General features: G+C 44.2%; 1 protein-coding gene across 1 annotated transcript in view; it reads right to left on the bottom strand.

Moving 5' to 3' along the window:
* Positions 1-24,137, bottom strand: part of LOC115438947 (uncharacterized protein PB18E9.04c-like) — a 29,806-nt gene extending 5,669 nt beyond the window's left edge. The window contains exons 1-10 of the mRNA XM_030162840.1: positions 24,027-24,137; positions 17,905-18,092; positions 17,669-17,806; positions 14,749-14,887; positions 14,481-14,667; positions 13,807-13,882; positions 12,508-12,651; positions 8,653-8,705; positions 6,974-8,563; positions 2,680-2,756 (exon numbers count right to left, since the gene is read on the bottom strand). Coding sequence (XP_030018700.1) covers positions 2,680-2,756; positions 6,974-8,563; positions 8,653-8,705; positions 12,508-12,651; positions 13,807-13,882; positions 14,481-14,667; positions 14,749-14,887; positions 17,669-17,806; positions 17,905-18,092; positions 24,027-24,137 — 2,703 coding nt within the window. The remainder of the gene's footprint in view (positions 1-2,679; positions 2,757-6,973; positions 8,564-8,652; positions 8,706-12,507; positions 12,652-13,806; positions 13,883-14,480; positions 14,668-14,748; positions 14,888-17,668; positions 17,807-17,904; positions 18,093-24,026) is intronic.
* Between the last annotated feature and the right edge of the window lie 1,620 nt (positions 24,138-25,757).

Here is a 25,757-nt window from a genome sequence, read left to right as displayed (position 1 = left end):
GAGGGGTGCTGGATGGTGCGCCGACTAGGGACTCCATTGTTCTCCTGGGTGACTTCAATACCCACGTGGGCAACGACAGTGAGACCTGGAGGGGGGTGATGGGGAGGAACGGCCTCCCCGATCTGAACCCGAGTGGTGTTTTGTTATTGGACTTCTGTGCTAGTCACAGTTTGTCCATAACAAACCACCATGTTTGAACACAAGGATGTCCATAAGTGCACTTGGCACCAGGACACCCTAGGCCGGAGGTCGATGATCAACTTCATTGTCGTATCATCAGACCTCCGGCCGTGTGTTTTGGACACTCGGGTGAAGAGAGGGGCAGAGCTGTCAACCGTTCACTACCTGGCGGTGAGTTGGATCTGCTGGCGAAGGAGGAAACCGGACCGACTCGGCAGGCCCAAACGTGTTGTGAGGGTCCGTTGGGAACGTCTTGCAGAGCCCGATGGTCAGCACGGCCTTCAACTCCCACCTCCGGGAGAACTTCTCCCAGATCCCGGGGGAGGCTGGGGACATTGAGTCCGAGTGGACCATGTTCTTCACCTCCATTGTTGAAGCGGCTGCTCAGAGTTGTGGTCGCAGGGTCTCCAGTGCCTGTTGTGGTGGCAATCTCCGAACCCGGTGGTGGACTCCGGAAGTAAGGGGTGCCGTCAAGCTGAAGAAGGAGTCTTATCGGGCCTTGTTGGCCCGTGGGACTTCTGAGGCAGCTGATGGGTGCCGGCAGGCCAGGCGTGCAGCAGCCCGAGTGGTTGAGGAGCCAAAAACTTGGGTCTGGGTGGAGTTTGGGGAGGCCATGGAGGAGGACTATCGGTCGGCCTCGAGGAAATTCTGGCAAACCATCCGGTGCCTCAGGAGGGGGAAAGCAGTGTACCACCAACACTGTTTACAGTGGAAGTGGGGAGCTGCTGACCTTGACTGGGGGATGTTGTCGGAGCGGTGGAAGGAGTACTTTGAGGATCTCCTCAATCCCACTGCCACGTCTTCCATGGAGGAGCAGAGGCTGAGGTCTCAGAGGTGGACTCGTCCATCACCCAAGCTGAAGTCACTGAGGTGGTTGGCAAGCTCCTCGGTGGCAGGGCTCCGGGGATGGATGAGATTCGCCCTGAGTACCTTAAGTCTCTGGATGTGCAGGGACTGTCTTGGCTAACACGTCTCTGTAACATCGCGTGGCAGTCGGGGACAGTACCTCTGGATTGGCAGACCGGGGTGGTGGTCCCCCTTTTTAAGAAGGGAGACCGGAGGATGTGCTCCAACTATAGGGGGATCACACTCCTCAGCCTCCCGGGGAAAGTCTATTCCAGGGTACTGGAGAGGAGGATCTGACCGATAGTCGAACAATGGATCCAGGAGGAACAATGCGGTTTTCGTCCTGGTTGCAGAACACTGGACCAGCTCTATACTCTCCATCGGGTGCTCGAGGGTTCATGGAAGTTCGCCCAACCAGTCCACATGTGTTTTGTGGATCTGGAGAAGGCGTTCGACCTTGTCCCTTGTGGTATCCTGTGGGGGGTGCTTCGGGAGTATGGGGTCCAGGGCCCTTTACTAAGGGCAGTCCGGTCCTTGTATGACCGAAGCAGGAGCCTGGTTCGCATTGCCGGCAGTAAGTCAGACCTGTTCCAGGTGCATGTTGGACTCCGGCAGGGCTGCCCTTTGTCACTGGTTCTGTTCATAATTTTTATGGACAGAATTTCTAGGCGCAGCCAGGGGCCGGAGGGGGTCCGGTTTGGGGACCACAGGATTTCATCTCTGCCTTTTGCAGATGACATTGTCCTGTTGGTCTCATCAAACCTGGACCTTCAGCGTGCCCTGGGGTGGTTTGCAGCTGAGTGTGAAGCGAGCGGGATGAGGATCAGCACCTCCAAATCCAAGGCCATGGTTCTCAATCAGAAAAAGGTGGTTTGCCCTCTCCAGGTCGGTGGGGAGTCTTTGCCACAAGTGGAGGAGTTTAAGTATCTTGGGGTCTTGTTCATGAGTGAGGGAAGGATGGAACGTGAGATTGACAGATGGATCGGTGCAGCGTCTGCAGTGATGCAGTCATTATATCAGTCAGTGTGGTGAAGAAGGAGCTGAGCCGAGAGGCGAAGCTCTCGATTTACCATCAATCTACCTTCCTACCCTCACCTATGGTCATGAGCTTTGGGTCTGACCGAAAGGACAAAATCCCGGATACAAGTGTCGAAATGAGTTTCCTCCGCAGGGTGGCTGGGCACACCCTTAGGGACAGGGTGAGGAGCTCAGTCACCAGGGAGGTAGCTCGGAGTAGAGCGCTGCTCCTCTTATGTCGAGAGGGGCCAGCTGAGGTGGCTCGGGCATCTGTTTCAGATGCCTTCTGGACAAGTCCCTGGGGAGGTGTTCTGGGCATGTCCACCGGGAGGAGACCTCGGGGAAGACCCAGGACACGTTGGAGAGACTATGTCTCTCGGCTGGCCTGGGAACGCCTCGGGGTCCCCCCCGGAAGAGCTGGAGGAGGTGTCTGGGGGGAGGGAAGTCTGGGCATCCCTGCTTAGACTGTTACCCCCACGACCTGGCCCCGGATAAGCGGAAGATAATGGATGGATGGATGGTGGTAATAGGTTTCCCTGTAAAGTTGCTAACAAACACACAACAAACACACAAAGCAAAGTGATCACAATACCTCCTGGTGGAGGTAATTATGGAGGTTGGTGATACATTACAGACCTGTTGGACAATATTGTTGAAGTCATCTTCAGTGAGGTTAGAAGACGCTGAAACCGTCATGGTTACCCCCAAAACATCTGGAAACAGTAAACAACAGATCAGCAGAGGATGGACGAATGCCTTGTGAAGTTACTGCACTTTTAAAGGGGTAGGTCAGAGAAAGCATGATAGTGTTTCTGCATTTATCAGGACTTTATTTGATGTACTGAAGATATTTGTCAGCCCTTTGAAATGGTCTCATTTTGTGCATGAATTGTCCTCTGGTCTGGTTCCCCTTCACAACAGCCCTCCTCATAAGGACTAGTATGTGTTCAGCACATTCAACTAATATCATCTGGATCATTTTGTGCTTCATCAGTTGTCTCCATCAAATTAGGAAAAGTCAAGAAATATGAAGAAAAAAAAAGTCAGCTATTATTCATTGAATGGTAAACATTGACTGGGGTCACATTGACCCCATGGACAACACCAGGGTTCAGTGTTGTGTTCACTGACCATCACAGTGATAATAATAATGGATTGGATTTATATAGCACTTTTCTAGACACCCAAAGTGCTTCACATTATTGATCCATTATTCATTCGTTCTCACATCCCCCCTCTGGTGGTGGTAAACTACATTTGTATCCACAGCTGCCCTGGGGCAGCCTGACAGGCATGGCTGCCAATTCGCGCCTACAGCCCCTCCGACCACCACCAAACATTCATACATATTCATACACCAGTGTGAGTGGCACTTGCCCAAGGACACAACGGACTGACTAGGGCAAAGCGGGATTCAAGCCACCAACCCTTCGGTTATTGGACGACCCCCTCTACCACCTGAGCCCTGGCCATCCCCACCCCTAGTGGTGTTAGTTTGGATGACCACAGCACAGTGGGACCAGTCAGAGGGTGGGAGATGGTTAACAGGAAGTCAACCTTTAACTGACACAGCTGATGTGTTGGAAACAGCAAAACTGGAAAGATCTGAGGAACTTTAACCAGAGGGAATCTGCACAGGTCAAAACACTAGGGCAGAGCTTCTGCAGGTCCTGTTTGTCAATCAAGTGGTTGAATCCTGCTCTGCCCTGGTCAATGTGCCGTTGTGTCCTTGGGCAGACACTTCATCCACTGTGCCTCCAGGGTCACACACTGGTGCACAAATATATATGTATATGTTTGGTGGTGGGAGGGGCCGCTGGTGGATTGACAGCCAGCCAGTGGCTTGATTCCTTGGAATCATTTGCCTGCCTGCCTGCTTAATGGTTCTGCTTATCGATTCCGTCTTTGTTGTGCATGCGCGATGACATCACGCATACGCTGCATTGTTTTGGTCAGAACGTAGCCAACATGGTGTTGAGGCAGAAACGGTCTAAAAAGATGACACCAGGTCCACTGGAACACTGTCAAAGTTTCCATGTCTTCTAAAAGGTGGAATCCCTCCAATATGCTCAAGCATTTGTCCAAAGCATGTGATTCATTTACAGGAATGTCATGTATTTGATACACTACTGAGCGACACTTGTGAATGTAGCAGTAGAGTGAACGCCGGGCCCAGTTCAGGTTCTGGTGTGGGCAACAAACGCTGTACCCCCTCAAATACAAGTTTCCGAAGGTAGGGGAAAGGAATGAGGTGCACAACAATGGGAGACTAGCCAAGCCAAGTCGAACTGGTTCCAAGTAGTGGACATGTGGCAATAGAGGAATTAGTAAAGCGTCTTTAGTTTCACTTTCACTGTACTGTTTTCCCTGAACTGGGCTCGGCGTCATCTGTTATTATTATTTGTACATTCTGTATGTGGCATATTTTCTGTGCAGAGATGGAAATATAAAAGACAGTTAATGCAAACACACCCGTTTGTACTCTTTTATTCCCTCACCCAATGAGAATCAATAAGAGAATTGATAAGGAATTGGATCGATAAGCAAAATTGATAATGGAATCAGAATCGTTAAATTCTTATTGATTCCCATCCCCAGTCAGCTGTGTAATGTACTTTCTGGACTATTGGCCACACCTGACTACAGTATAAGCCACACCCACCCCATCTCCAACGTCTCACCGTCGATTCATTGACGCCAGGCTTACGTGCAGCAGCTCTATTTTCTTCTTCGACAGCCGTATTGATCATTAGTGTGGAAAACATAAATTAGCTGCATCATTTTTGCGCCACAGGTTCAGTGTGTGGAAAAAAGTAACTGCTTATAGAGCAGAAATTACTGTAGTTTAGAGGTCTGTGGAGGTTCTCATTGGTCCAGGTCATGGTTCTTCTTGGTGGTTCTTCTGGGTTCAACTGCATTGGTTTAGCTTTTTTGAAAAAGTCTCATCCAAGAGGCTTCAGTTCTACTAACTGGTGGGGGAGTGGTCTTATTAACCTGCAGGTGGAGTAGTCTGTGTGGGTGTTCATCCATATGCTAATGACCTTAGATGTAGGATCACTGGGGAGGGAGTGTCCCTGGGGGGTCATCAGGGGGGTGTCCCAGGGTGTAGGGTCATCAGGGGTGTGTGTCCCTGGGTGTAGGGTCATCGGGAGGGGTGTTCCAGGGGTAAGGTCATGAGGGGGGTTGTCCCTGGGGGTAGGGTGGTAAGGGACGGGTGTCCCAGAGGGTAGGGTCATCAGTGGGGTGTGTCCCAGGGAGTAGGGTCATCAGGGGGGTGTGTCCCTGGGGGTAGGGTGGTAAAGGGGTGTTTCCCTGGGGGAAGGGTCATCGGGGGGGGTGTCCTTGGGGGTAGGGGTGGTAAGGGGGTGTGTCCTGGATGTAGGGTCATCAGGAGAGGTGTTCCAGGGGGTAAGGTCGTGAGGGGGGGTTGTCCCTGGGGGTAGGGTGGTAAGACGGGTGTGTCCCAGAGGGTAGGGTCATCAGGGGGGTGTGTCCCGGGGGGTAGGGTCGTCAGGGGGGTGTGTCCCTGGGGTAGGGTGGTAAGGGGGGTGTTTCCTTGGGGAAGGGTCATGGGGGGGTGGTGTCCCTGGCGGTAGGGTGGTAAGGGGGGTGTGTCCCTGGGTGTAGGGTCATCAGGGGGTGTGTTCCAGGGGGGTAGGGTTGTCGGGGGGGGTGTCCCTAGTGGTAGGGTCATCAGGGGGGTGTGTCCCTTGGGGTAGGGTCAACAGGGGGGGTCCCTGGGGGTAGGGTCATTGGTGGGTATTGTCTGTGACTTTCAGGGTTGTTGTCCAGACGGGTGGGTCTCTGTCCACATCCTTCAGGGGAGTTTGTTTGGTTTCAGGTGAGTCCAGGTGTGGAAGGTTACTGGTTGAAAACTGTAAGTGAATGTTCTTTAAATGGTGTTCTAAGTTGTGGATCAGTCTCAGACCACCACCTCTGTTCAGGGAAGGACTTTCCACTTTGACTAAATGTCTTTTTTAACTCCGTGTCAAACCAGGACAGGACTCACAGAAGCCTGGTCAGAGTCCCTCAGGTCCTGATGTTCCTTTTATTGGTTCTAACAGATCAGCTTCAGGGGCTAAATGTTCACTTCCTGCCTAATACATGTCCAACCCAGTGAAAGGGGCCATTGTAATGAATTAATCATATTAATAATCGTATTAATAAGAGTGTTTAACCCATGGCTCAACACAGGAGAACATGCACCTCAGACCAAGACTCTAGTCCATCTGCACAGCCAGTCCAGCTGAACCCAGAAGAACTACCAGGAAGAACCATGACTGGACCAATGAGAACCTACACAGATATTATTATTCTTATTATTATTATTATTATTATTATTATTATTATTATTAATATTAATATTATTATTATTATTACAAAGGGTTCATAAGCTCTTTCTTGCCTTTCTATCTCTAGTGAGTTCTGTTCACACTAATAGGATTTATTTATGTTTGTCACCAAATGGAGATTTTCTGACACCTTCAAAAGTGAATATTTAAAAACTCCACTTTGGGAAAAGGAAGAGATAAGGAAACAATGACATCACACCCCAATCCATGCATGCATACTGTTGCTTGTGTGATAAATATGAACCTGAAGATGAAATACAGGTCATTTAGCTGCATATGCCAGTATACACATTTGGAAAACAGGTATATGTACAGCTGTTGAGATGAATAGACTTCAGCACCTCAAACCAACACTAATGATAACAGACTCCACTTTCTGCATCTTCTGCATACAGTATTGTGGTAGGCTCTGCCGTGTCCACAGTTAAAGTCGACAGAATCAAAGGTGTGTCCAAGTGTTTGCAGCAGGCTGTAGTTACATGTGTGTATACAGATAGTTTGTCCAAGGGGAAAAAACCTGTTCTAAGAAACATCTGAATTAATGTCGATGTAGCATCATTCATCATCATCATACTTACAAACACTTTCAAGTGGAGTTGTTGATGTAGGTGCTGGGGTTGTATCAGGTGATATTGTTGAAGGAATGGTGGTTGTGGAGGAAGTAGTGGAGGGAGTAGAGGTCAAGATTTGTGTTGCAGGTGGGGTTGTATGTGTCCTCCTCGTTGTTGTTGTAATGCTTGTTGGAGTCATGTTCATTAAGAATGTTGACATGATTGGTGCAGTTTGTGCAGTAGTTGCATTTATTGTTGCTGCAGGAGGTGGTGTAGTTATGAAGGAAGCAGTTGCATTTGGTGCAGCGGTTGTATTAACTGGTGGTGTAGTTATGAAGGAAGCAGTTGCATTTGGTGCAGCGGTTGTATTAACTGGTGGTGTAGTTATGAAGGAAGCAGTTGCATTTTGTGCAGCGGTTGCATTAACTGGTGGTGTAATTACGAAGGATGCAGTTGCATTTTGTGCAGCCGTTGCATTAACTGGTGGTGTAGTTGTGAAGGGTGCAGTTGCATTTGGTGCAGCGGTTGCATTAACTGGTGGTGTAGTTATGAAGGAAGCAGTTACATTTGGTGCAGCGGTTGCATTAACTGGTGGTGTAGTTATGAAGGAAGCAGTTGCATTTGGTGCAGCGGTTGCATTAACTGGTGGTGTAGTTATGAAGGAAGCAGTTGCATTTTGTACAGCGGTTGCATTAACTGGTGGTGTAGCTGTGAAGGAAGCAGTTGCATTTTGTGCAGCGGTTGCATTAACTGGTGGTGTAGTTGTGAAGGGTGCAGTTGCATTTGGTGCAGCGGTTGCATTAACTGGTGGTGTAGTTATGAAGGAAGCAGTTGCATTTTGTACAGCGGTTGCATTAACTGGTGGTGTAGTTGTGAAGGGTGCAGTTGCATTTGGTGCAGCGGTTGCATTAACTGGTGGTGTAGTTATGAAGGAAGCAGTTGCATTTTGTACAGCGGTTGCATTAACTGGTGGCGTAGTTATGAAGGATGCAGTTGCATTTTGTGCAGCGGTTGCATTAACTGGTGGTGTAGTTGTGAAGGATGCAGTTGCATTTGGTGCAAAAGTTGCATTAACTAGTGGTGTAGTTATGAAGGATGCAGTCGTATTTTGTGCATCGGTTGCATTAACAAGTGGTGTAGTTATGAAGGATGCAGTTGCATTTTGTGCGGCAGTTGCATTAACTGGTGGTGTAGTTATGAAGGATGCAGTTGCATTTTGTGCAGCGGTTGCATTAACTGGTGGTGTAGTTATGAAGGATGCAGTTGCATTTGATGCAGCGGTTGCATTAACTGGTGGTGTAGTTGTGAAGGATGCAGTGGCATTTGGTGCAGCGGTTGCATTAACTGGTGGTGTAGTTATGAAGGATGCAGTTGCATTTTGTGCGGCAGTTGCATTAACTGGTGGTGTAGTTATGAAGGATGCAGTTGCATTTTGTGCAGCGGTTGCATTAACTGGTGGTGTAGTTATGAAGGATGCAGTTGCATTTGATGCAGCGGTTGCATTAACTGGTGGTGTAGTTGTGAAGGATGCAGTGGCATTTGGTGCAGCGGTTGCATTAACTGGTGGTGTAGTAATCGGTGCAGTGGTTGTTTCAGGAGTCTGTGTTGTTAAAGGATCTATATGGAAATAAAACACAGGGTCAGATTCGGCTCATTCATCAAATATGTGAGTGAAGTTTCAAAGCTGAAGGAGGAGCTCTGCATACCGTTTCCAACAGTCACAATGACACATCGAAGCTCTGAATGATATTTGGCTGAACTGAGGAGAAAAACATCACAGTATTGTTGTTACAAAAGTGAATCCCAGAACAGGAAACATTTGTATATTTGAGTTTCACATCAAACTCAGGTTGTAAATAATGATTGTGACTAACACTCATTACATCACTAATTAACCACATTATTCATGTAATCACAAAACATACCAATTATAAGTTTTAATGTGAATGTCAAGTAATTAAATGTGTTTATGCAACAGGCCGAAACAACTTTTAAATCAGATGCTACCAATTTTTGTTTTTCTGCTTAAAAATTACTCAACCAAAACTTTACAAGATGTGAGTGGTTTCTTCCAGGGTGTTACTCACCAGATCACATCCTTTCAGGTTTTGGATTACATGTTAGACAGCATTTTACACTTCCATAAAAACACCAAATAAAGGAATATTTAAGACATCCCACTCTTACAGAGTAAAGTCCAAGGAGCATCAGTTCAATGGTGAGTCTGAATGTATATGGGTGATGAAGCCCTACCAAAGACACTGTTTTGTCCTTTAATTCGTCTCCTGTCTGTAGTTACAAATGGGCTTTCACAGTTCTACAGTTTGTTTAAAGGCTGTGCAGTAGAGGAAGGTGTGCCTGAGTCCATTGTCCTTCTGTTCAGTTTAATGAAGGAATGTTTTGACTGCTCAACTGGTTCATCAACCATCTGAAGCTGCACATGACATGTCAGTGTTGGTTACAGCCCCTTACTGAAGCCAGTGTGAAAAACCAACTCTGTGTCGCCTTCACACCAGCTCTGCGTAAATGAAATCTTGTCAGTTTACTGGGAAAGTCTGGTTGGTTTGATGTTTGTCTGATGCAGATCAAAGAAGTGAACTCTGGGTAAACACTCAGACTTGGGGGTTTTGTTTTCATGAGGCAGAAATGGAAGTTGCCCTGCATTCATCAATAGATGGGCTTCTCTTCTTCTGTAATTCTTAATGCAGCACAACCAGAGGAAGACATTATGTGAAAGGTGTGGTTCATTTGACATGATGCAACATGAACACAAACTCAGACCAGCTGAAGGTCACAACTCCCATCAAACAGACACCAGTCAAACCTAGTCCACCCAACTATTAGGTCTGAAGATGTTTCATCTCTTACTCCTCTTATCCGGGTCTAGGTGTGTGTGTGTGTGTGTGTGGGTTCCATCAGGGAGGAGCCCACACAGGCCCCTCCCCAGCCCCTCCCACCAGCTCTTCCAGGTGAATGCCACGGTGTTCCCAGACCACAGAAAGAATCCGTCCAGCGTGTCCTGGGTCTGCCCCGAGGTCTCCTCCCAGACGGACATGCCCTAAACCCCTTCCCAGGGAGGCCTCCAGGAGGGGTCCTCACTAGATGAACCTCCTACACTGGTTCCTGTGGACGTGGAGGAGCAGCGGCTCTACTCTGAGTTCCTCCCAGATGTCCAAACGCCTCCCCCTATCTCTAAGGCTGAGCCCGCCCACCCTGCAGAGGAAACTCATTTTGGCCGCTTGTACTCGTGACTTCGTTCTTTTGGTCATTACCCAGGGCTCATGATCATAGGTGAGGGTCAGAACGTAGATTGGCCAGTAATTCAAGAGCTTCACCTTTCGGCTCAGCTCCCTCTTCACCACAACAGACTGGTTTAGCTGGATCACTTCGATCTGCCTGTCGACCTCCCACTCTATCCTACCCTCACTTGTGATCAAGATCCCGAGATACTTAACCCCAACCCAGAGTGGATACTCCACCCTTTTCCATCTGAAGACCATGGTCTCAGACTTGGAGGTGCTGATCTTTATCCCAGTGGCTTCACACTTGGCTATGAACCACGCCAGAGAGAGCTGGAGGTCACTGCTCAATGAAGCTAAGATGACCACATCATCTGCAAAAAGCAGAGACGAGGTCCTCCCTCCACCAAACTCCACCCCGTCCACCATCTGGCTGCACCTAGAAATTCTGTCCATAAAAGTTATGAACAGAACCGGTGACAAAGGTCAGCCCTGGAGGAGTCCAACCCTCTCCAGGAACAAGTCCGACTACTACCAGCTACGTGGACCAGGCTCACACTCCTTTGGTACAGGGACTGATTGGACACTAACAAGGGGCCATCCACTAACACAGGGCCATTCACCCCATACTCTCAGAGCACCCCCACAGGTTGACCCTGGGGAAGCCTTCTCCAAATCCACAAAACACATGTGGACTGGATGGACAACCTCCCATGCCCCCTCCAACACCCTAGCAAGGGTAAAGAGCCGGTCCACGGTTCCACGTCTGGGATGAAAACCGCATTGCTCCACCTCGAGCTGAGGTTCAACTACCGACCACACTCTCTTCTCCAGCACCCTGGTGTTGACCTTAAGGCGGCCTTACACTGTGCGAGTTTAGAGACGATTTCTCACTCGTGCGACTATTTCTGGGATTGGGCCAGATGTGCCTCTAATCGTGTGTCGTGCTTCGTGCAGTGTACATGGGGTAAAGAGAAGCGATTAGCACCTCACGACCACCTCACGACCACCAATCGTGTGTTCGCAAGGAAAATGGAGCTGTTTGAAATCCTGCTCGCTCCTCGTGAGTGTATCACACTGTCAAAGCAGTGCCACGAACCGATGTGCCTCAAATTCTCACATTGTGCATGCACGAACACAGAAGCGTGCAGTAGCGTACAAGCTAACAGTAGCTGGATATTGGCCTAGTGCAGTTTAGCTTTTGCAGCTTACCTCTAGTTCCTGCTGTAGGATTGACAGCCCATACTGTCCACGTCTGGCCAACCAATTCCTGCACCAAACACATCGTTGTCTTTTCTTCTTTTTTGATTCCCCGCAGATAATGGCACATATTACCAAAGCAGCTCATTGGTTTTTGTTTAGCACTACCATTTCATGACTCACGCCAATACACAATCGTCTATGCACTTTTACGGATTCTTTGGTATTTTAATGTTGTATTTCTGGATACAACACTCAAACGTGTCGTGCGTCCTGTGGTGTATGGTCCTACAGTGTGAGCAGTCAGGTCGCATACGAGCATCGGTCCATACAGTGTGAGAGCATGAATCGTGAGCCTGAGTGTACGACTGATTCGCACAGTTTGAGATGGAGCTGCGTGCAACGATCGAAATAATCGCACAGTGTATGGCCGCCTTCACTGCAAGGGGCTGAGGAGCATGATCCCCCTATATTTGGAACACACCCTCTGGTCCCCCCTCTTAAAGATAGGGACCACCACCCCCCGGTTTGCCAGTCCAAAGGCACCGCCCCTGATGTCCACGCAATGTTGCTGAGGCTTGTCAGCCGAGACAGCCCTACAACATCCAGAGCCTTGAGATACCCTCGGTTATGGAAACTGGTTTTGTGGTGTGAAGACGACCTTGGAGTAAATTTTCAGCATGACATAGTGGACTGTACTGTACCCAAACGGTCAAGGAGACGCGCATAGGAAGTTTGCTTTGTTACATGACCATCCTTCAGTTGTAACAGAAGATTATAGATAGGTAGTTTGCTAATTTAATTAGGTAAATATGCTCTTGGATTTTTCCCGCATGGCTGAGACCAAATTGGGCCTGGCAGTGTTGACTTGACTTTACAGTCTTTTCTGCTTTTGTCTTTATGCTTAACAGCTCCACCATCCAAGCTGTTGAGGTCTTGACTGTGGAGGAGGGACAGCAAAATAGTTTGGTGTACTATGGTGAGGCATTACTTCCAGGCACCAGTTTTCATTGAACTAATATTGGACAGCCTGGCTTAAAACAGTGTCCTTCCATACAACCTGTACATGGAAAAGACTAAACATTGGAAATTACTCCCTATTATTAAAAGACCATAACTGACTTTAAAACTGCCTGCACGACAAAGCAGATGGGGTGACTTTGTCCAGATTCCCTCTGCAATGGCGTCCATCTCAGGATGTATTGTCCTGGTCCTGATGAGGTCTCATTTACGTTGTGTGGTCCGCTGAACAGCAGATCAAAGATCCTTGAACAAACCAAAAAAGCAAATCTCAAATCAAGTATTTCCAAATCCTTTCTGTTTACTAATTTGTATTGCTGGTAGATATTTAAAACTTTAGAAAAATTCAAGTCAGCAGAAACTTATGCACTACGTTCTGTAAGATTTTTTTTTGGCTTAATGTACAGTAAATAATGTGAATGTTAACCAGCTTCTTTTCTTTGTTAAGGTAGTTGCATTCTTATCCCACCTTTCGTTTTGTATCTGTATACTACACAACAATCACATCAGATTCATTGTGCACCTCGTATGAAACCCATTTGTTTTGTAAAATATACACTGAACAAAAATATAAACGCACCACTTTTGTTTTTGCTCCCATTTTCATGAGCTGAACTCAAGATCTAAAACTTTTTCTATGTACACAAAAGGCCTATTTCTCTAAAATATGTTCATAAATTTGTCTAAATCTGTGTTAGTGAGCACTTCTCCTTTGTCCTTTGCTGAGATAATCCATCCATCTCACAGGTGTGGCATATCAAGATGCTGATTAGACAGCAGGATTATTGCACAGGTGTGACTTATGCTGGCCACAATAAAGGCCACTCTAAAATGTGCAGTTTACTGTATTTGGGTGGTCCAGGGGGGTCTCAGAAAACCAGTCAGTATTTGGTGTGACCACCATTTTCCTTGCACAGTCTTCATGAATCCCTCTGAAACAGCTTTGGAGATGGCTATGGTAGAGAAATGAACATTCAATTCACAGGCAAAAGCTCTGGTGGAGATTCCTGAAGTCAGCATGCCAATTGCATATTCCCTCAAAACTTGTGACATCTTGGTATTGTGCTGTGTGATAAAACTGCACATTTTGGAGTGGCCTTTTATTGTGGCCAGCCTAAGGCACATCTGTGCAAAAATCATGCTGTCTAATCAGCATCTTGATATGCCACACCTGTGAGGTGGATGGATTATCTCAGCAAAGAAGAAGTGTTCACTAACACAAATTTAGACAGATTTTGAACAATATTTGAGAGAAATAACCTTGTGTGTACACAGAAAAAGTTTAGATCTTTGAGTTCAGCTCATGAAAAATGGGAGCAAAAACAAAAGTGGTGCGTTTATATTTTTGTTCAGTGTACTTATGCTTTTAAATGCCTTTTTGTTGGATCCCAGTAGACTTACGTGGAGATGTTTGCTTCTGCTTGTATGCTGATTTCTATAGTTTGGCTAACAGGAATGGACAGCTGAGCTCCATTGGCTGGGTTGGAGACAAGAACCGGGGGCAAGTACAGTCCATCTGTGCATGATTGTACTGCAGGATCCCTGCAACAAGAAAGAGGAAATACTGGCCTTTTCTTTGAGGATTACAGCCCATGTGTCCTTTAATTAGAAGGTTTTGTTGAGATTTCAACTGTCTTTAAGCATCAGCATCAACTATGGCTTTGCTTCTTATCTTTCGCTACTACCTTGACATGATCTTGCGAAGACCCCATAGGTCATGTGGTTTGAATAGTGTCCCTTCAAGACCTCCAGCAGGGGTGAAATAAGTCATTGGCCAAACCTTATATATGTAAAACTTGGGCACAGTGGTGATTTATTATTTGTTGCATTTTTTAAAACACTCATAAAATGTTACGCATGCTGTTAACATGAAAGGGGTGGTTATAACACATGCGTAAGGATGCACAGAGAAGTAAGACGTCACATGACGGGTGGAAGTGCATCAGAGCTGGAGACACTGCAAAGCCAAATTGTTGGATTTAATTCTTTTTTTTTTTTTTAATTAAACTTTTTCCACTTTTCATGTGGATTAATGACTTCTGTGGAGCTGCTGGGACCAACGCAGGCCATCTTACCTCTGAATAAAAACTGGACAGGTATTTTGCTGATGGCGTCGTTTGTATTTTTCAACTCAGTTGTTATTTGCGAGTTATTAGTTTGAGTCAGGGTGATCGTCTGTCTGGGAAAGTCCTCCATAACCAGCTGCACAGCGTACGAACCCACATTATTAGCGCTGGTAGGGCTGAATGATAAGGTGCAAGACTGTAAAAGAATAAATTGGAAGAACATGTAATTATATGGTCATCAACTGAGTTTGTTGTAAGACCTGAGGTGACTACTCACTGGTGAGAGGTTGAGAACAGATGGTGGTGTACAGGGGTTACACTCTGACAGTGTTTCATTTCCATATCTGCAGTTCACCTGGTCTCCATCAGGGTCAAAGGCCAAGAGATTAAAAGCTCTCTGACAGTTTGCAGGAACTCTGACAAAAGACAAATATTTAGTTAGTGTAATTTAAGTTAAACCTGTGTCCCAAGTGGACATATCATATCACAGTTATTTTTATTTGGGCTGTCCCTAGCTCACAATTTTGTCAGATCCAGTTGTTCAGTTTGAAGCTTTGACTCTTTAATTCACTTTCTTGCCAAAAATCGATACATCTTTCCCCCAGTGATTTCTATCACAGTCAGCCTTGGACTTATGGTACTGGTTGTAATCACATTACTCCTCCCTGTGAACTATATGGTAAAGAAGAGTGGCCGTCTTTGAACTCGTGAAGGTTGAACCATTGATTGACTTTAAAGCTCTACCTACTGATGTGGCATTTCTCACAGCACTTAGTAAAAGTTTGAACATGAACAACCCGACTCCCTCCAAAGCCCCGCCCCCTTCCCTCTGCCTGAGCTCTGAGGCTCCTCCTCCTCTCTCCTCCTCTCACCTGACGCGCAATGGAAATGGAGGAGGAAGCAGAGGTGGAGGTCCGGTCCGTTTTGGCATGTCCACGGACCCCTCCTGAGTAATCAGATGCATCATCCACCTGCCGTGGGCCCGCGGCTCCTGTTCCATCAGTAGACCTGGTCTGTGCAGTACTGGGCCAGTGTCTTCACTGCAGTGCCCAGGGGATGGGCGCGCGCACTGTGAACGTGCAGCCTCCGCGGATTTTCCATGGACATTTGAAGTTTCATAGTCCATACAATTATCATCCTACATCATCTTACATTGTGTGACACCATGTGATTACACCTGTATGAGTCCCACAGTCATAAAAGCTGACCTTCATGCAGACCTGTTCAGTCCAGTACACCAGACTTCTGGACTTTATCCCCATCCTTCATTCATCAGACTCCCGTTTGTGCTCCTCAGTTTTTGTTTCTGTTCATAAATCAGTTTTTTCCCTTCCACATGTGCATGTCAGTTCTATCCACACACATCCTAGACAGTAGACTGTGGTCAGTGACAGGAGAAGCAGCGCCAGTGAAGCGTCAGATTCAGTGGTACACATATCGGATGTGAGACGGAGATAATGGATCGGATGCTGGACAGTGGTAATGGATGATTGACAGGAGGCTCAGTCAGGTTTGGCCAATTATTTTATTCGGACCGACTAAAATGATTGGTCAGACTTTTATCAGAAATATATAAGAATTAAACATTTTTGAGTTTCAATACCTGGCGGATTTCTTTTACATTTTAGTTGACACACACTTATTAGGAGCATTTAAGATGACAAAAGAAAAGGGTAAAAATGCCACATCATACGGTATAGCTTTAATCTCCAAAGCTTTTCTAGTATGGTTCCATCTAGGGATGCACCGATACCACTTTTTTTCCAGACCGAGGTACGAGTACGAGTACTTACATTTGAGTACTTGTCGATACGGAGTACTGATACGAGTACTTAATAATCCCATTCCAGTTCTTAGTTCCTTTTGTAAATGTGCTTTATTGTCGTTGTCATTAGTCTGACTGGAACAAAGTGCTGCTACTGACATTTATTGTGTTGGAATGAGCGTTTCTCAATCAACCCACCAGGGGGCGCTGCTCTTAATTAACCGTACTGGACAAATACCACGAGGAAGAGTAAAGTTTTATGAGAAGACGAAAGTAAGTAATAACAAACATGGAGACGACAGAGGCAACACTAATGTGATACTAATATTGCAGCGTTTTCGCCAGTAAGGTTTAAAAGCGAAGCTTCAGCAGGAAGAGAAAAGAGAAATGAGTGATAAGTTTGGTTTTCACTTCCGCTGGCGGTGGTCCGCACTGCTCTGTACCCCTGGCCCAGCCCTGGGTAATTGTCATAAATGTGTCAGTAGTTTTTCTCTAACTCACACAGTCGCTCTTTGAACAGATCCTCTACCTCCATGGTATTCTGCGTCTGGGTACGCATCCGCCAGCACCTGGAAAACAGATGAAATGTACGCAGAGGACGGACAGAACGCTGCGTCCGTATCTGTCTGTGTCTGGAACATTACTTGCAGTCAGCGTTACTTTTATCACTGTCATTTATTTTGAAAAATCTCCACTCTTCACACTCCCCACACATTATTTCACTGCTGCGTACCTGCTGCACTGAACTGTGAATGTCAAACAGCCGTAAGTGGTATTGGTGCATTTGTATCAGTTTACTTTTACGAGTACAAAGTACACACACTGAGTATTGGAGCCCAATACAGGTATCGGATCGGTGCATCCCTAGTTCCATCATACCTATCCTCACTTCTCCAAAGAAGTACTAGTCCATATTCCTTATGGTCTTGTGAAATGTATTTGAATGTACCCAGAGTTTGGACTGAACTGGGGAACCAGCCTTCAGCTTTGCCACCCCATCTGCCTGGAGTACCCTTCAACTGGAGCCGAAAATACCTGATCTCCAAACTCCAAGACAGCGGGAGTCAATTGGACAGTCCCTGTGTTTTTCAATTTGCTTCTCACCAGAACTAAATTTGCACTTTTGCAAAAATTACCCTTTTCTGTTATTACTAAATTATTGTTTTATTTTGTTGGTATTACCTGTCTGTAAAACCTGTATTCTTTCATGGCATGTGCTGTTGACCTCTGATGGTCACGGAAATTTTTCATTGACATAACATGCTGGTTGATATTGATACTTCTTCTGTCTCAGCACCCCCCCTCTCAGCTTTCTCAGTCCAAATACCCCCTGACAATGTCCCAGTGCCCCCTGGGGGGTGGTTCCGCCTCTGTTGAGAAACACTGATATATCATATGGAAAAAGATTAAAACTAACAGTGAAGAGTTTTACCGGAGAACAGGCAGGATGGTGGTCTGTGGTGATCTGTTGGCCTGGCCGGTGTCGGAGCGGTTCCTCAGTTCCACAACAGTCACAGCTCTGTAACTGGCAATTCCATTTAAATTACTTGTCCAGTTCCTACCGCTCAACCTGAGGTGGAGATTTAAGGGGAAAAAAATCTTACTGCATCATGCGCATATGGAACCCCATACTGTTATTGTATCCATAATATGTCATAGTGTTCTTACACCAGTTGAAACGGAGCATTTGTGGAAACCTGCCACGTCGAGATGACCTCCGTCTGACAAAACTCTCCAGTAGCTTCCCTGTCAACCACATTCACTGCTACTGAAGTCTCAACCCCACAGTTATCATTGAGACATTGCCAAAAAATGTCAAAAGTGCAGTTTGGGAAGGTGAGCTTAGATCGGACAACCTGCAAGATTATATTAAAATGATATTATTAATAATATCACTAAATAACATATACATTACATTTAAAATAGACCTTGTTATAAAGTAGAACCTCATAGTACCAATTTAATGGATGAGGAGGTGGAAGAGGAGGTGTAGAAGGAGGAGCAGAAGAAAGAAGAGATGGAAGGGAGGAGGTTGGAGGTGGAGGAAGGTGAAGTGAGCCTGTTGGTGTAGAACCCATCCGTGCTATAGCAGCAGGGTTAGGGTTACGTACTATAGCAGTAGGGTTAGGGTTAGGGTTACGTACTATAGCAGTAGGGTTAGGGTTACGTACTATAGCGGTAGGGTTTGGGTTAAGGTTTTGTACTATAGCAGCAGGGTTAGGGTTACGTACTATAGCAGTAGGGTTAGGGTTACATACTATAGCGGTAGGGTTTGGGTTAAGGTTTTGTACTATAGCAGTAGGGTTAGGGTTATGTACTATAGCAGTAAAGTTAGGGTTAGTGTTAGGGATTTGTACTATAGCAGTAAGGTTAGGGTTATGTACTATAGCAGTAAAGTTAGGGTTATGGTTTTGTACTATAGCAGTAGGGTTAGGGTTATGTATTATAGCAGTAAAGTTAGGGTTAGTGTTAGGGTTTTGTACTATAGCAGTAAGGTTAGGGTTATGTACTATAGCAGTAAAGTTAGGGTTAGGGTTTTGTACTATAGCAGTAGGGTTAGGGTTATGTATTATAGCAGTAAAGTTAGGGTTAGGGTTAGGGTTTTGTACTATAGCAGTAAAGTTAGGGTTAGGGTTAGGGTTAGGGTTTGTACTATAGCAGTAGGGTTAGGGTTACGTACTATTGCGTTAGGGTTAGGGTTAGGGTTTTGTACTATAGCACTAAAGTTAGGGTTAGGGTTTTGTACTATAGCAGTAGGGTTAGGGTTTTGTACTATAGCAGTAAAGTTAGGGTTAGGGTTTTGTACTATAGCAGTAGGGTTAGGGTTATGTATTATAGCAGTAAAGTTAGGGTTAGGGTTTTGTACTATAGCAGTAGGGTTAGGGTTATGTAGTATTGCGGTAGGGTTAGGGTTTTGTACTATAGCAGTAGGGTTAGGGTTATGTACTATAGCAGTAAGGTTAGGGTTAGGGTTTTGTACTATAGCAGTAGGGTTAGGGTTTTGTACTATAGCAGTAAGGTTAGGGTTAGGGTTTTGTACTATAGCAGTAGGGTTAGGGTTTTGTACTATAGCAGTAGGGTTAGGGTTATGTACTATAGCAGTAAGGTTAGGGTTAGGGTTTTGTACTATAGCAGTAGGGTTAGGGTTATGTACTATAGCAGTAAAGTTAGGGTTAGGGTTACGTACTATAGCGGTAGGGTTAGGGTTAGGGTTATGTACTATAGCAGTAGGGTTAGGGTTATGTACTATAGCAGTAAAGTTAGGGTTAGGGTTATGTACTATAGCAGTAAAGTTAGGGTTAGGGTTTTGTACTATAGCAGTAGGGTTAGGGTTATGTACTATAGCAGTAGGGTTAGGGTTATGTACTATAGCAGTAAAGTTAGGGTTAGGGTTTTGTACTATAGCAGTAGGGTTAGGGTTATGTACTATAGCAGTAAAGTTAGGGTTAGGGTTATGTACTATAGCAGTAGGGTTAGGGTTACGTACTATAGCGGTAGGGTTTGGGTTAAGGTTTTGTACTATAGCAGCAGGGTTAGGGTTACGTACTATAGCAGTAGGGTTAGGGTTACGTACTATAGCGGTAGGGTTTGGGTTAAGGTTTTGTACTATAGCAGTAGGGTTAGGGTTATGTACTATAGCAGTAAAGTTAGGGTTAGTGTTAGGGTTTTGTACTATAGCAGTAGGGTTAGGGTTATGTACTATAGCAGTAAAGTTAGGGTTAGGGTTTTGTACTATAGCAGTAGGGTTAGGGTTAGGGTTAGGGTTTTGTACTATAGCAGTAAAGTTAGGGTTAGGGTTAGGGTTAGGGTTTTGTACTATAGCAGTAGGGTTAGGGTTAGGGTTTTGTACTATAGCACTAAAGTTAGGGTTAGGGTTTTGTACTATAGCAGTAAAGTTAGGGTTAGGGTTTTGTACTACAGCAGTAGGGTTAGGGTTATGTATTATAGCAGTAAAGTTAGGGTTAGGGTTTTGTACTATAGCAGTAGGGTTAGGGTTATGTAGTATTGCGGTAGGGTTAGGGTTTTGTACTATAGCAGTAGGGTTAGGGTTATGTACTATAGCAGTAAGGTTAGGGTTAGGGTTTTGTACTATAGCAGTAGGGTTAGGGTTTTGTACTATAGCAGTAGAGTTAGGGTTATGTACTATAGCAGTAAGGTTAGGGTTAGGGTTTTGTACTATAGCAGTAGGGTTAGGGTTTTGTACTATAGCAGTAGGGTTAGGGTTATGTACTATAGCAGTAAGGTTAGGGTTAGGGTTTTGTACTATAGCAGTAGGGTTAGGGTTATGTACTATAGCAGTAAAGTTAGGGTTAGGGTTACGTACTATAGCGGTAGGGTTAGGGTTAGGGTTATGTACTATAGCAGTAGGGTTAGGGTTATGTACTATAGCAGTAAAGTTAGGGTTAGGGTTATGTACTATAGCAGTAAAGTTAGGGTTAGGGTTTTGTACTATAGCAGTAGGGTTAGGGTTATGTACTATAGCAGTAAAGTTAGGGTTAGGGTTATGTACTATAGCAGTAAAGTTAGGGTTAGGGTTAGGGTTTTGTACTATAGCAGTAGGGTTAGGGTTACTTACTATAGTGGTAGGGTTAGGGTTAGGGTTTTGTACTATAGCAGCAGGGTTAGGGTTATGTACTATAGTAATAGGGTTAGGGTCAGTCTGACACACTGGTAACTGACCTGTTTACTCTCTGATTATCTCGGTAGTTTTCAGGATATAATAAGTTCCCAGTCTAGACATGATATAAGGAGGTTCTGGTTGTCTCTGTGGTACCAGACAAACCCATATTTGGTGTCTCAGTACTGTGTCAGCAGACACAATAAAAGACAATTAAACAATAATAATAAGGATATAATATAATAACAATTAAAACCAATAAATACCAAGTTCCTTCAGACTCTCAGTAAATTTATAGTCCAGGTGTCTCCAACACGGTGCTCGCAATCTACTGGTGGCTCACCAAGGGTCAATAACACTGGGTTACAAAAAAATGTTTTTTGCAAGTTGTCTAGGTTTTTCAACTGAATTCGGACCATTTTGCACCACTAAATCCAAAAATGACATCTGTTTTTCTCAATCAGGTCAGGTTTTTTTGCTAATTGATTTTGAAAAATTTTGATCTTCTCACAAAATATAATAATTAATACCAAAATAAGATTGGTAAGCCCACTTTATGAAACTTGTGACTTGATTCCTGTTAGGTACAATGGTGTATTCACCGCAGATGTATCAGAATACGTCAGGCTTATTTTTGCAAGATCTTCTAGTCAAAGCCATTTCATTCAGCTGTAATATTAAAAAAGCCATTAATCATAAATTGGCAAAAGTAAAATCTTCAGAACTCGTTTATTGCAAGAAATATGAAATAATTTTGTATCATATGATGTGAAAATACCCATAAATGTAAGCAAAAATGTTAAAAAGCCAATATGTAGCATAGTTCAGAAAGTTGACCTGATTGAGCAAAATGAATGTGATTTTTGGATTTAGCACACCAAAATGATCCTAAATCAGCTCAAAAAACTTAAACAATAAATTTGTCGTTGACCAGTGTAATATAAGAACACAAAGTTGATTCGTCATTTGGTTGAACAGGTCTAAATTTCCACCCAATCAAATTTCAAGTGTCCTGCCCCCCTCTGGAGATGAAACAGTCAACTAGCTGTCAGTCAAACTTTAGCGCTAGTTTGCTGTCTGTCATTGGAGAGGGGCGGGGCCAGGAGGAGCAGGAGGAGCCAGACGCCAGGGCAGGTAGTGGGTTTAACCCAGCAATGATGTGGGCCGAGTATAGACAGGGAGTTATTTTCACCAACAATGAGACATGGACTTCTGCTTGACTAATGTGAACGACAAGTGTGTGTGTGTGTGTGTGTGTGCGTGTGTGTGTGTGTGCGTGTGTGTGTGATCTGTGGGCGGAGCCTGGCAGGCGGTAAAAGATGCAATGTGGAGTGGAATTTCACCAAAGTTCACAGCAAGGTTATAATAGTTTTGGATTTTTCATTATAGTTTAGTTTTATTTAGTTTTGACTTTTTTTTTCTCTAATTCAGTTAGTTTTAATTAGTTTTCAGGGCAAGTTTGCTAGTTTTTATTAGTTTTCATTTTTCCTAAATGCTTAGTTTTAGTTTAGTTTCAGTTTTTTCATATCTTTCTCACCGTCATATTCAAATAAATCCCAGACAGGACTGCTGCTTTCTCCCAACTTTAGTTTCCACATTGCCAGGTAAAGTTAAGACGAGAAGCCGACTCTAAATGACAAGTGATGAGAAGTGTCGGACCATGAAGTGCTGTATGGTGCCACCAGCTAAAATTGCTTGCGTGAAATAAATCAAATTCATATCAATCCGATATTGACAAGATGAAAACGAGGGGAATTTTATCCATAATTTTTATACGTTTTAATTAGTTTTGTAAGCACACAATATAGTTCCACTTAGTTATTGTTTTTTCTTTTAATTATAGTTTTTATGTATTTCAGTTTACGATAATGTTTTTTAATTTCTAGTTTTCGTCATTTTGTTAGTTTTCGTTAATGATAATAACCTTGGTTCACAGCAACTTTTCTGGAGATTCTCTGGTGGGAATCAGCCTCCGTAAAGAGAAGGTAAAAAACCTGAAAACTGAAGTCCAAACACAACAGTCCATGTTCACTAAACTGACCAAGACCAGCGCTTCAGCAGAGGCATCATTAAAGTGGTTCACATTCTGGACAAGTGCAAACATATGTACACTATGTGCACATGCGCTCAGACAGCTGGAGTCAGACCTGAACAGGTGCCTGTGCGTTTTACTCCGGTGTGAGGACTCTGTAGAAGTGACAGTGGGATGGTGGATTTATGTACACAAAGTTCTGTTTTTAACTGATATGTTTTGACTTCATATGTGAATTTAGAAAAGGTCAAATCCTTCAGAAATACAGCAGCACATGCTGGTGAAGATTTATTGTGTGAGAGACAACGTTCCTTTTCACAATTTCAAAGTATTAAAAATGCACATCCACATATTATTTGTTTCTAATAATTCTATAAAAATATGCAGGATTGTTCCATTTCATAATATTTGACATAGTATTAAAATATTTAGGAAAACAGCAGCAAATGCTTGTATTTGTTTTTTCTCCTTTTTTTCCTTAATAAAAGTAAAATAATAGTTTCATATTAACACTTTTTAAGTACTGTAAATGCTAAAACAAAGAAATCTAAATAAATAAAATAAAAAATAAAGAACACAATGTTACAAACATATTATACAAAATATGCATATGTATGAAAATTAGCTATGTAAATAAATGTTGCTAAATTAGAGTAACCCTCCGGCAACTTCATTATGTAAAATGTGCTCATGGAAGAGAAAAAGTTGGTGACCCCTGAGATAGTACATAAAATAAAAAATAAATAATAAAATAAATGTAGACTAGTGGTGTTTGAAGCCTTCTTATTCTTGTTTAAGTCTGTAATCTAAACAAAGACATGATGAACTAGAAAAGCACCCCCCCACCCCACCAACAGTCAATCATTTATTCCTTGTGCCAGTATCAACATTTCCTGAAAATTTCCTGAAAATCCATTCAGAACTTTTAGAGTTATCTTGCTAACAGACAGACAAACAAACAAACAAACAAATAGACAAACAAAGAAACAAACAAACAAACAAACCCTGATGAAAACATAACCTCCGTTCCTTGGTGGAGGTAATAATCCTCTGGTCATGTTCTGCTGCTTTTCCTTCAGACTCTATCATTGTGAGTTCCCTTTCATTCTAATTCTTTAAAGTATAATGAAGTGTACGTACGCTGACAGATCCACTTGGAGTAGCATTTGTCGGATAATAGGTCAGTGTTGTCCCGTAGAACCCATTTGCCAGAGCATTGGATGGGAGCAGCAGCAGCAGGAACAGCAGCATTGTGAGTACACTCATCTCCTCATACTAACTCTGCACCTGACAAGTACCACTTAAACACAACCTCTTTTCAGTCTGTCTGAAATGTTGCTCATCTGGTTCTCATTTACAGAATTAAACTGAAAAAGGAAATGGTTTCACTGCTCGACGTTCAGTGAATGCAGCTGGTTAACTTTTAACTTAAGAATTGTTTGAGGAAATGCACAGAAAAAAAACCCCTCTTAGTAAAGGGAAGCTACTTAAGTGACAGATTTCCTCATTCCAATACAGTCTAAATGGTTTGGGCCTGTCATCTTTTAATGGCAGGATGAGCTCCTGTTACAACAGGAACTGTAATGTTTTAGTAGGACCTGATGTGAGCCTTAAGGAAATACACTGACAGTCATTTAAAACTATAAGAGCACATTTGGTGGAATTATTTTTATTTTGTTATCTAAAATTTAAGTTTGGTGTAGCAGACAATTACACTGACATATCAACAACAACAACAACAGTAATAATAATAATAATAATAATAATAATAATAATAATAATAATAATACATCAAACTTATGCTGCATTTCCACTACGTAGAACTGACTCGACTCGACTCGGGTACCAGGTCCTATTCCTGGAGACCTTTTTCCATTACAGGATACTACCGACTTTAGAGGATCTGGTCGTCATAGCGATGCAGCTCGTTACTTCCGTGTTGTCTGCTCAGAGTTGCTGATAAACTCGTTTGTTGCGTGTTGTCTCGTTAAGCTCATGCTGAATTTTAACATCTGAACCTCCTCAACAAACCATGGTGTAGTTTTACAGGCTGTCATCATGTGGATTAACCTACCGCTGTATTTACTGTCAACTTCCACATCTGTGTTTTTGTAAAACTGCGGGTCACTGTCCAACCAATCAGTGGTCTGCAGTATTTACACCTCATGTTTTAGTATCTGTTCCCCAGTCTTGGAATCGCAATGCAGGTGATACTAAAAAACTAGTACCGGGTACCAGATTCCAGGTCCTTTTTCGTAATGGAAACCCAATAAGGCCAAGTCGAGTCGAGCTGGTACTAACGTGGCATTATATAACGCTTTTTTTGGACACTCAAAGACGCTTCATAAACAAACAAAACAAAAAGAACAAAGAAAACAAAGGGGCTCAAGAAAATGCCTGTTTGGAGGGTCAAATAGCCCACCCCCTTAGCCCCTGCCCTCCGACTCATCCAGAATTGGAACACCCCTACCCCTTCACGTAAACGCACAAAATGGAGGGGCAGGGCTAAGAGGGAGGGGCCAAGGGGTGAAATGGGATTGGGCCTTATTTTCATTGAAAGCTGTTTCCCTCATGAATCCCACATGTTTTCATCTGTACTTATTCACCTTTTTGAAGTAATTTCTTGCAAAACTTGATGGTTCCAGTGGATTTGTCCCGTTGAAGCAGAAGCTGCTCTGGACTCAGATCCACTGAAGCAGAAGGAGGGAACATTTGAACACATCTACTCAGCCACTGGACAAAACAAATAAGTCATTTCCCAGACGCATGGTGTCAGTAAGGATGAATAGAAGGGGCGGGTCTTGAGAAACCCCCGAGGACCAATGAAATGACAGGACTGGTGTCTTTCACTGGTGATTGGATGAAACGGGG

This window comes from Sphaeramia orbicularis, chromosome 18 (genome assembly GCF_902148855.1).
Source record: "Sphaeramia orbicularis chromosome 18, fSphaOr1.1, whole genome shotgun sequence".
Taxonomy (NCBI): Eukaryota; Metazoa; Chordata; class Actinopteri; order Kurtiformes; family Apogonidae; genus Sphaeramia; species Sphaeramia orbicularis.
This window is presented reverse-complemented; position numbering and strand designations above follow the sequence as displayed.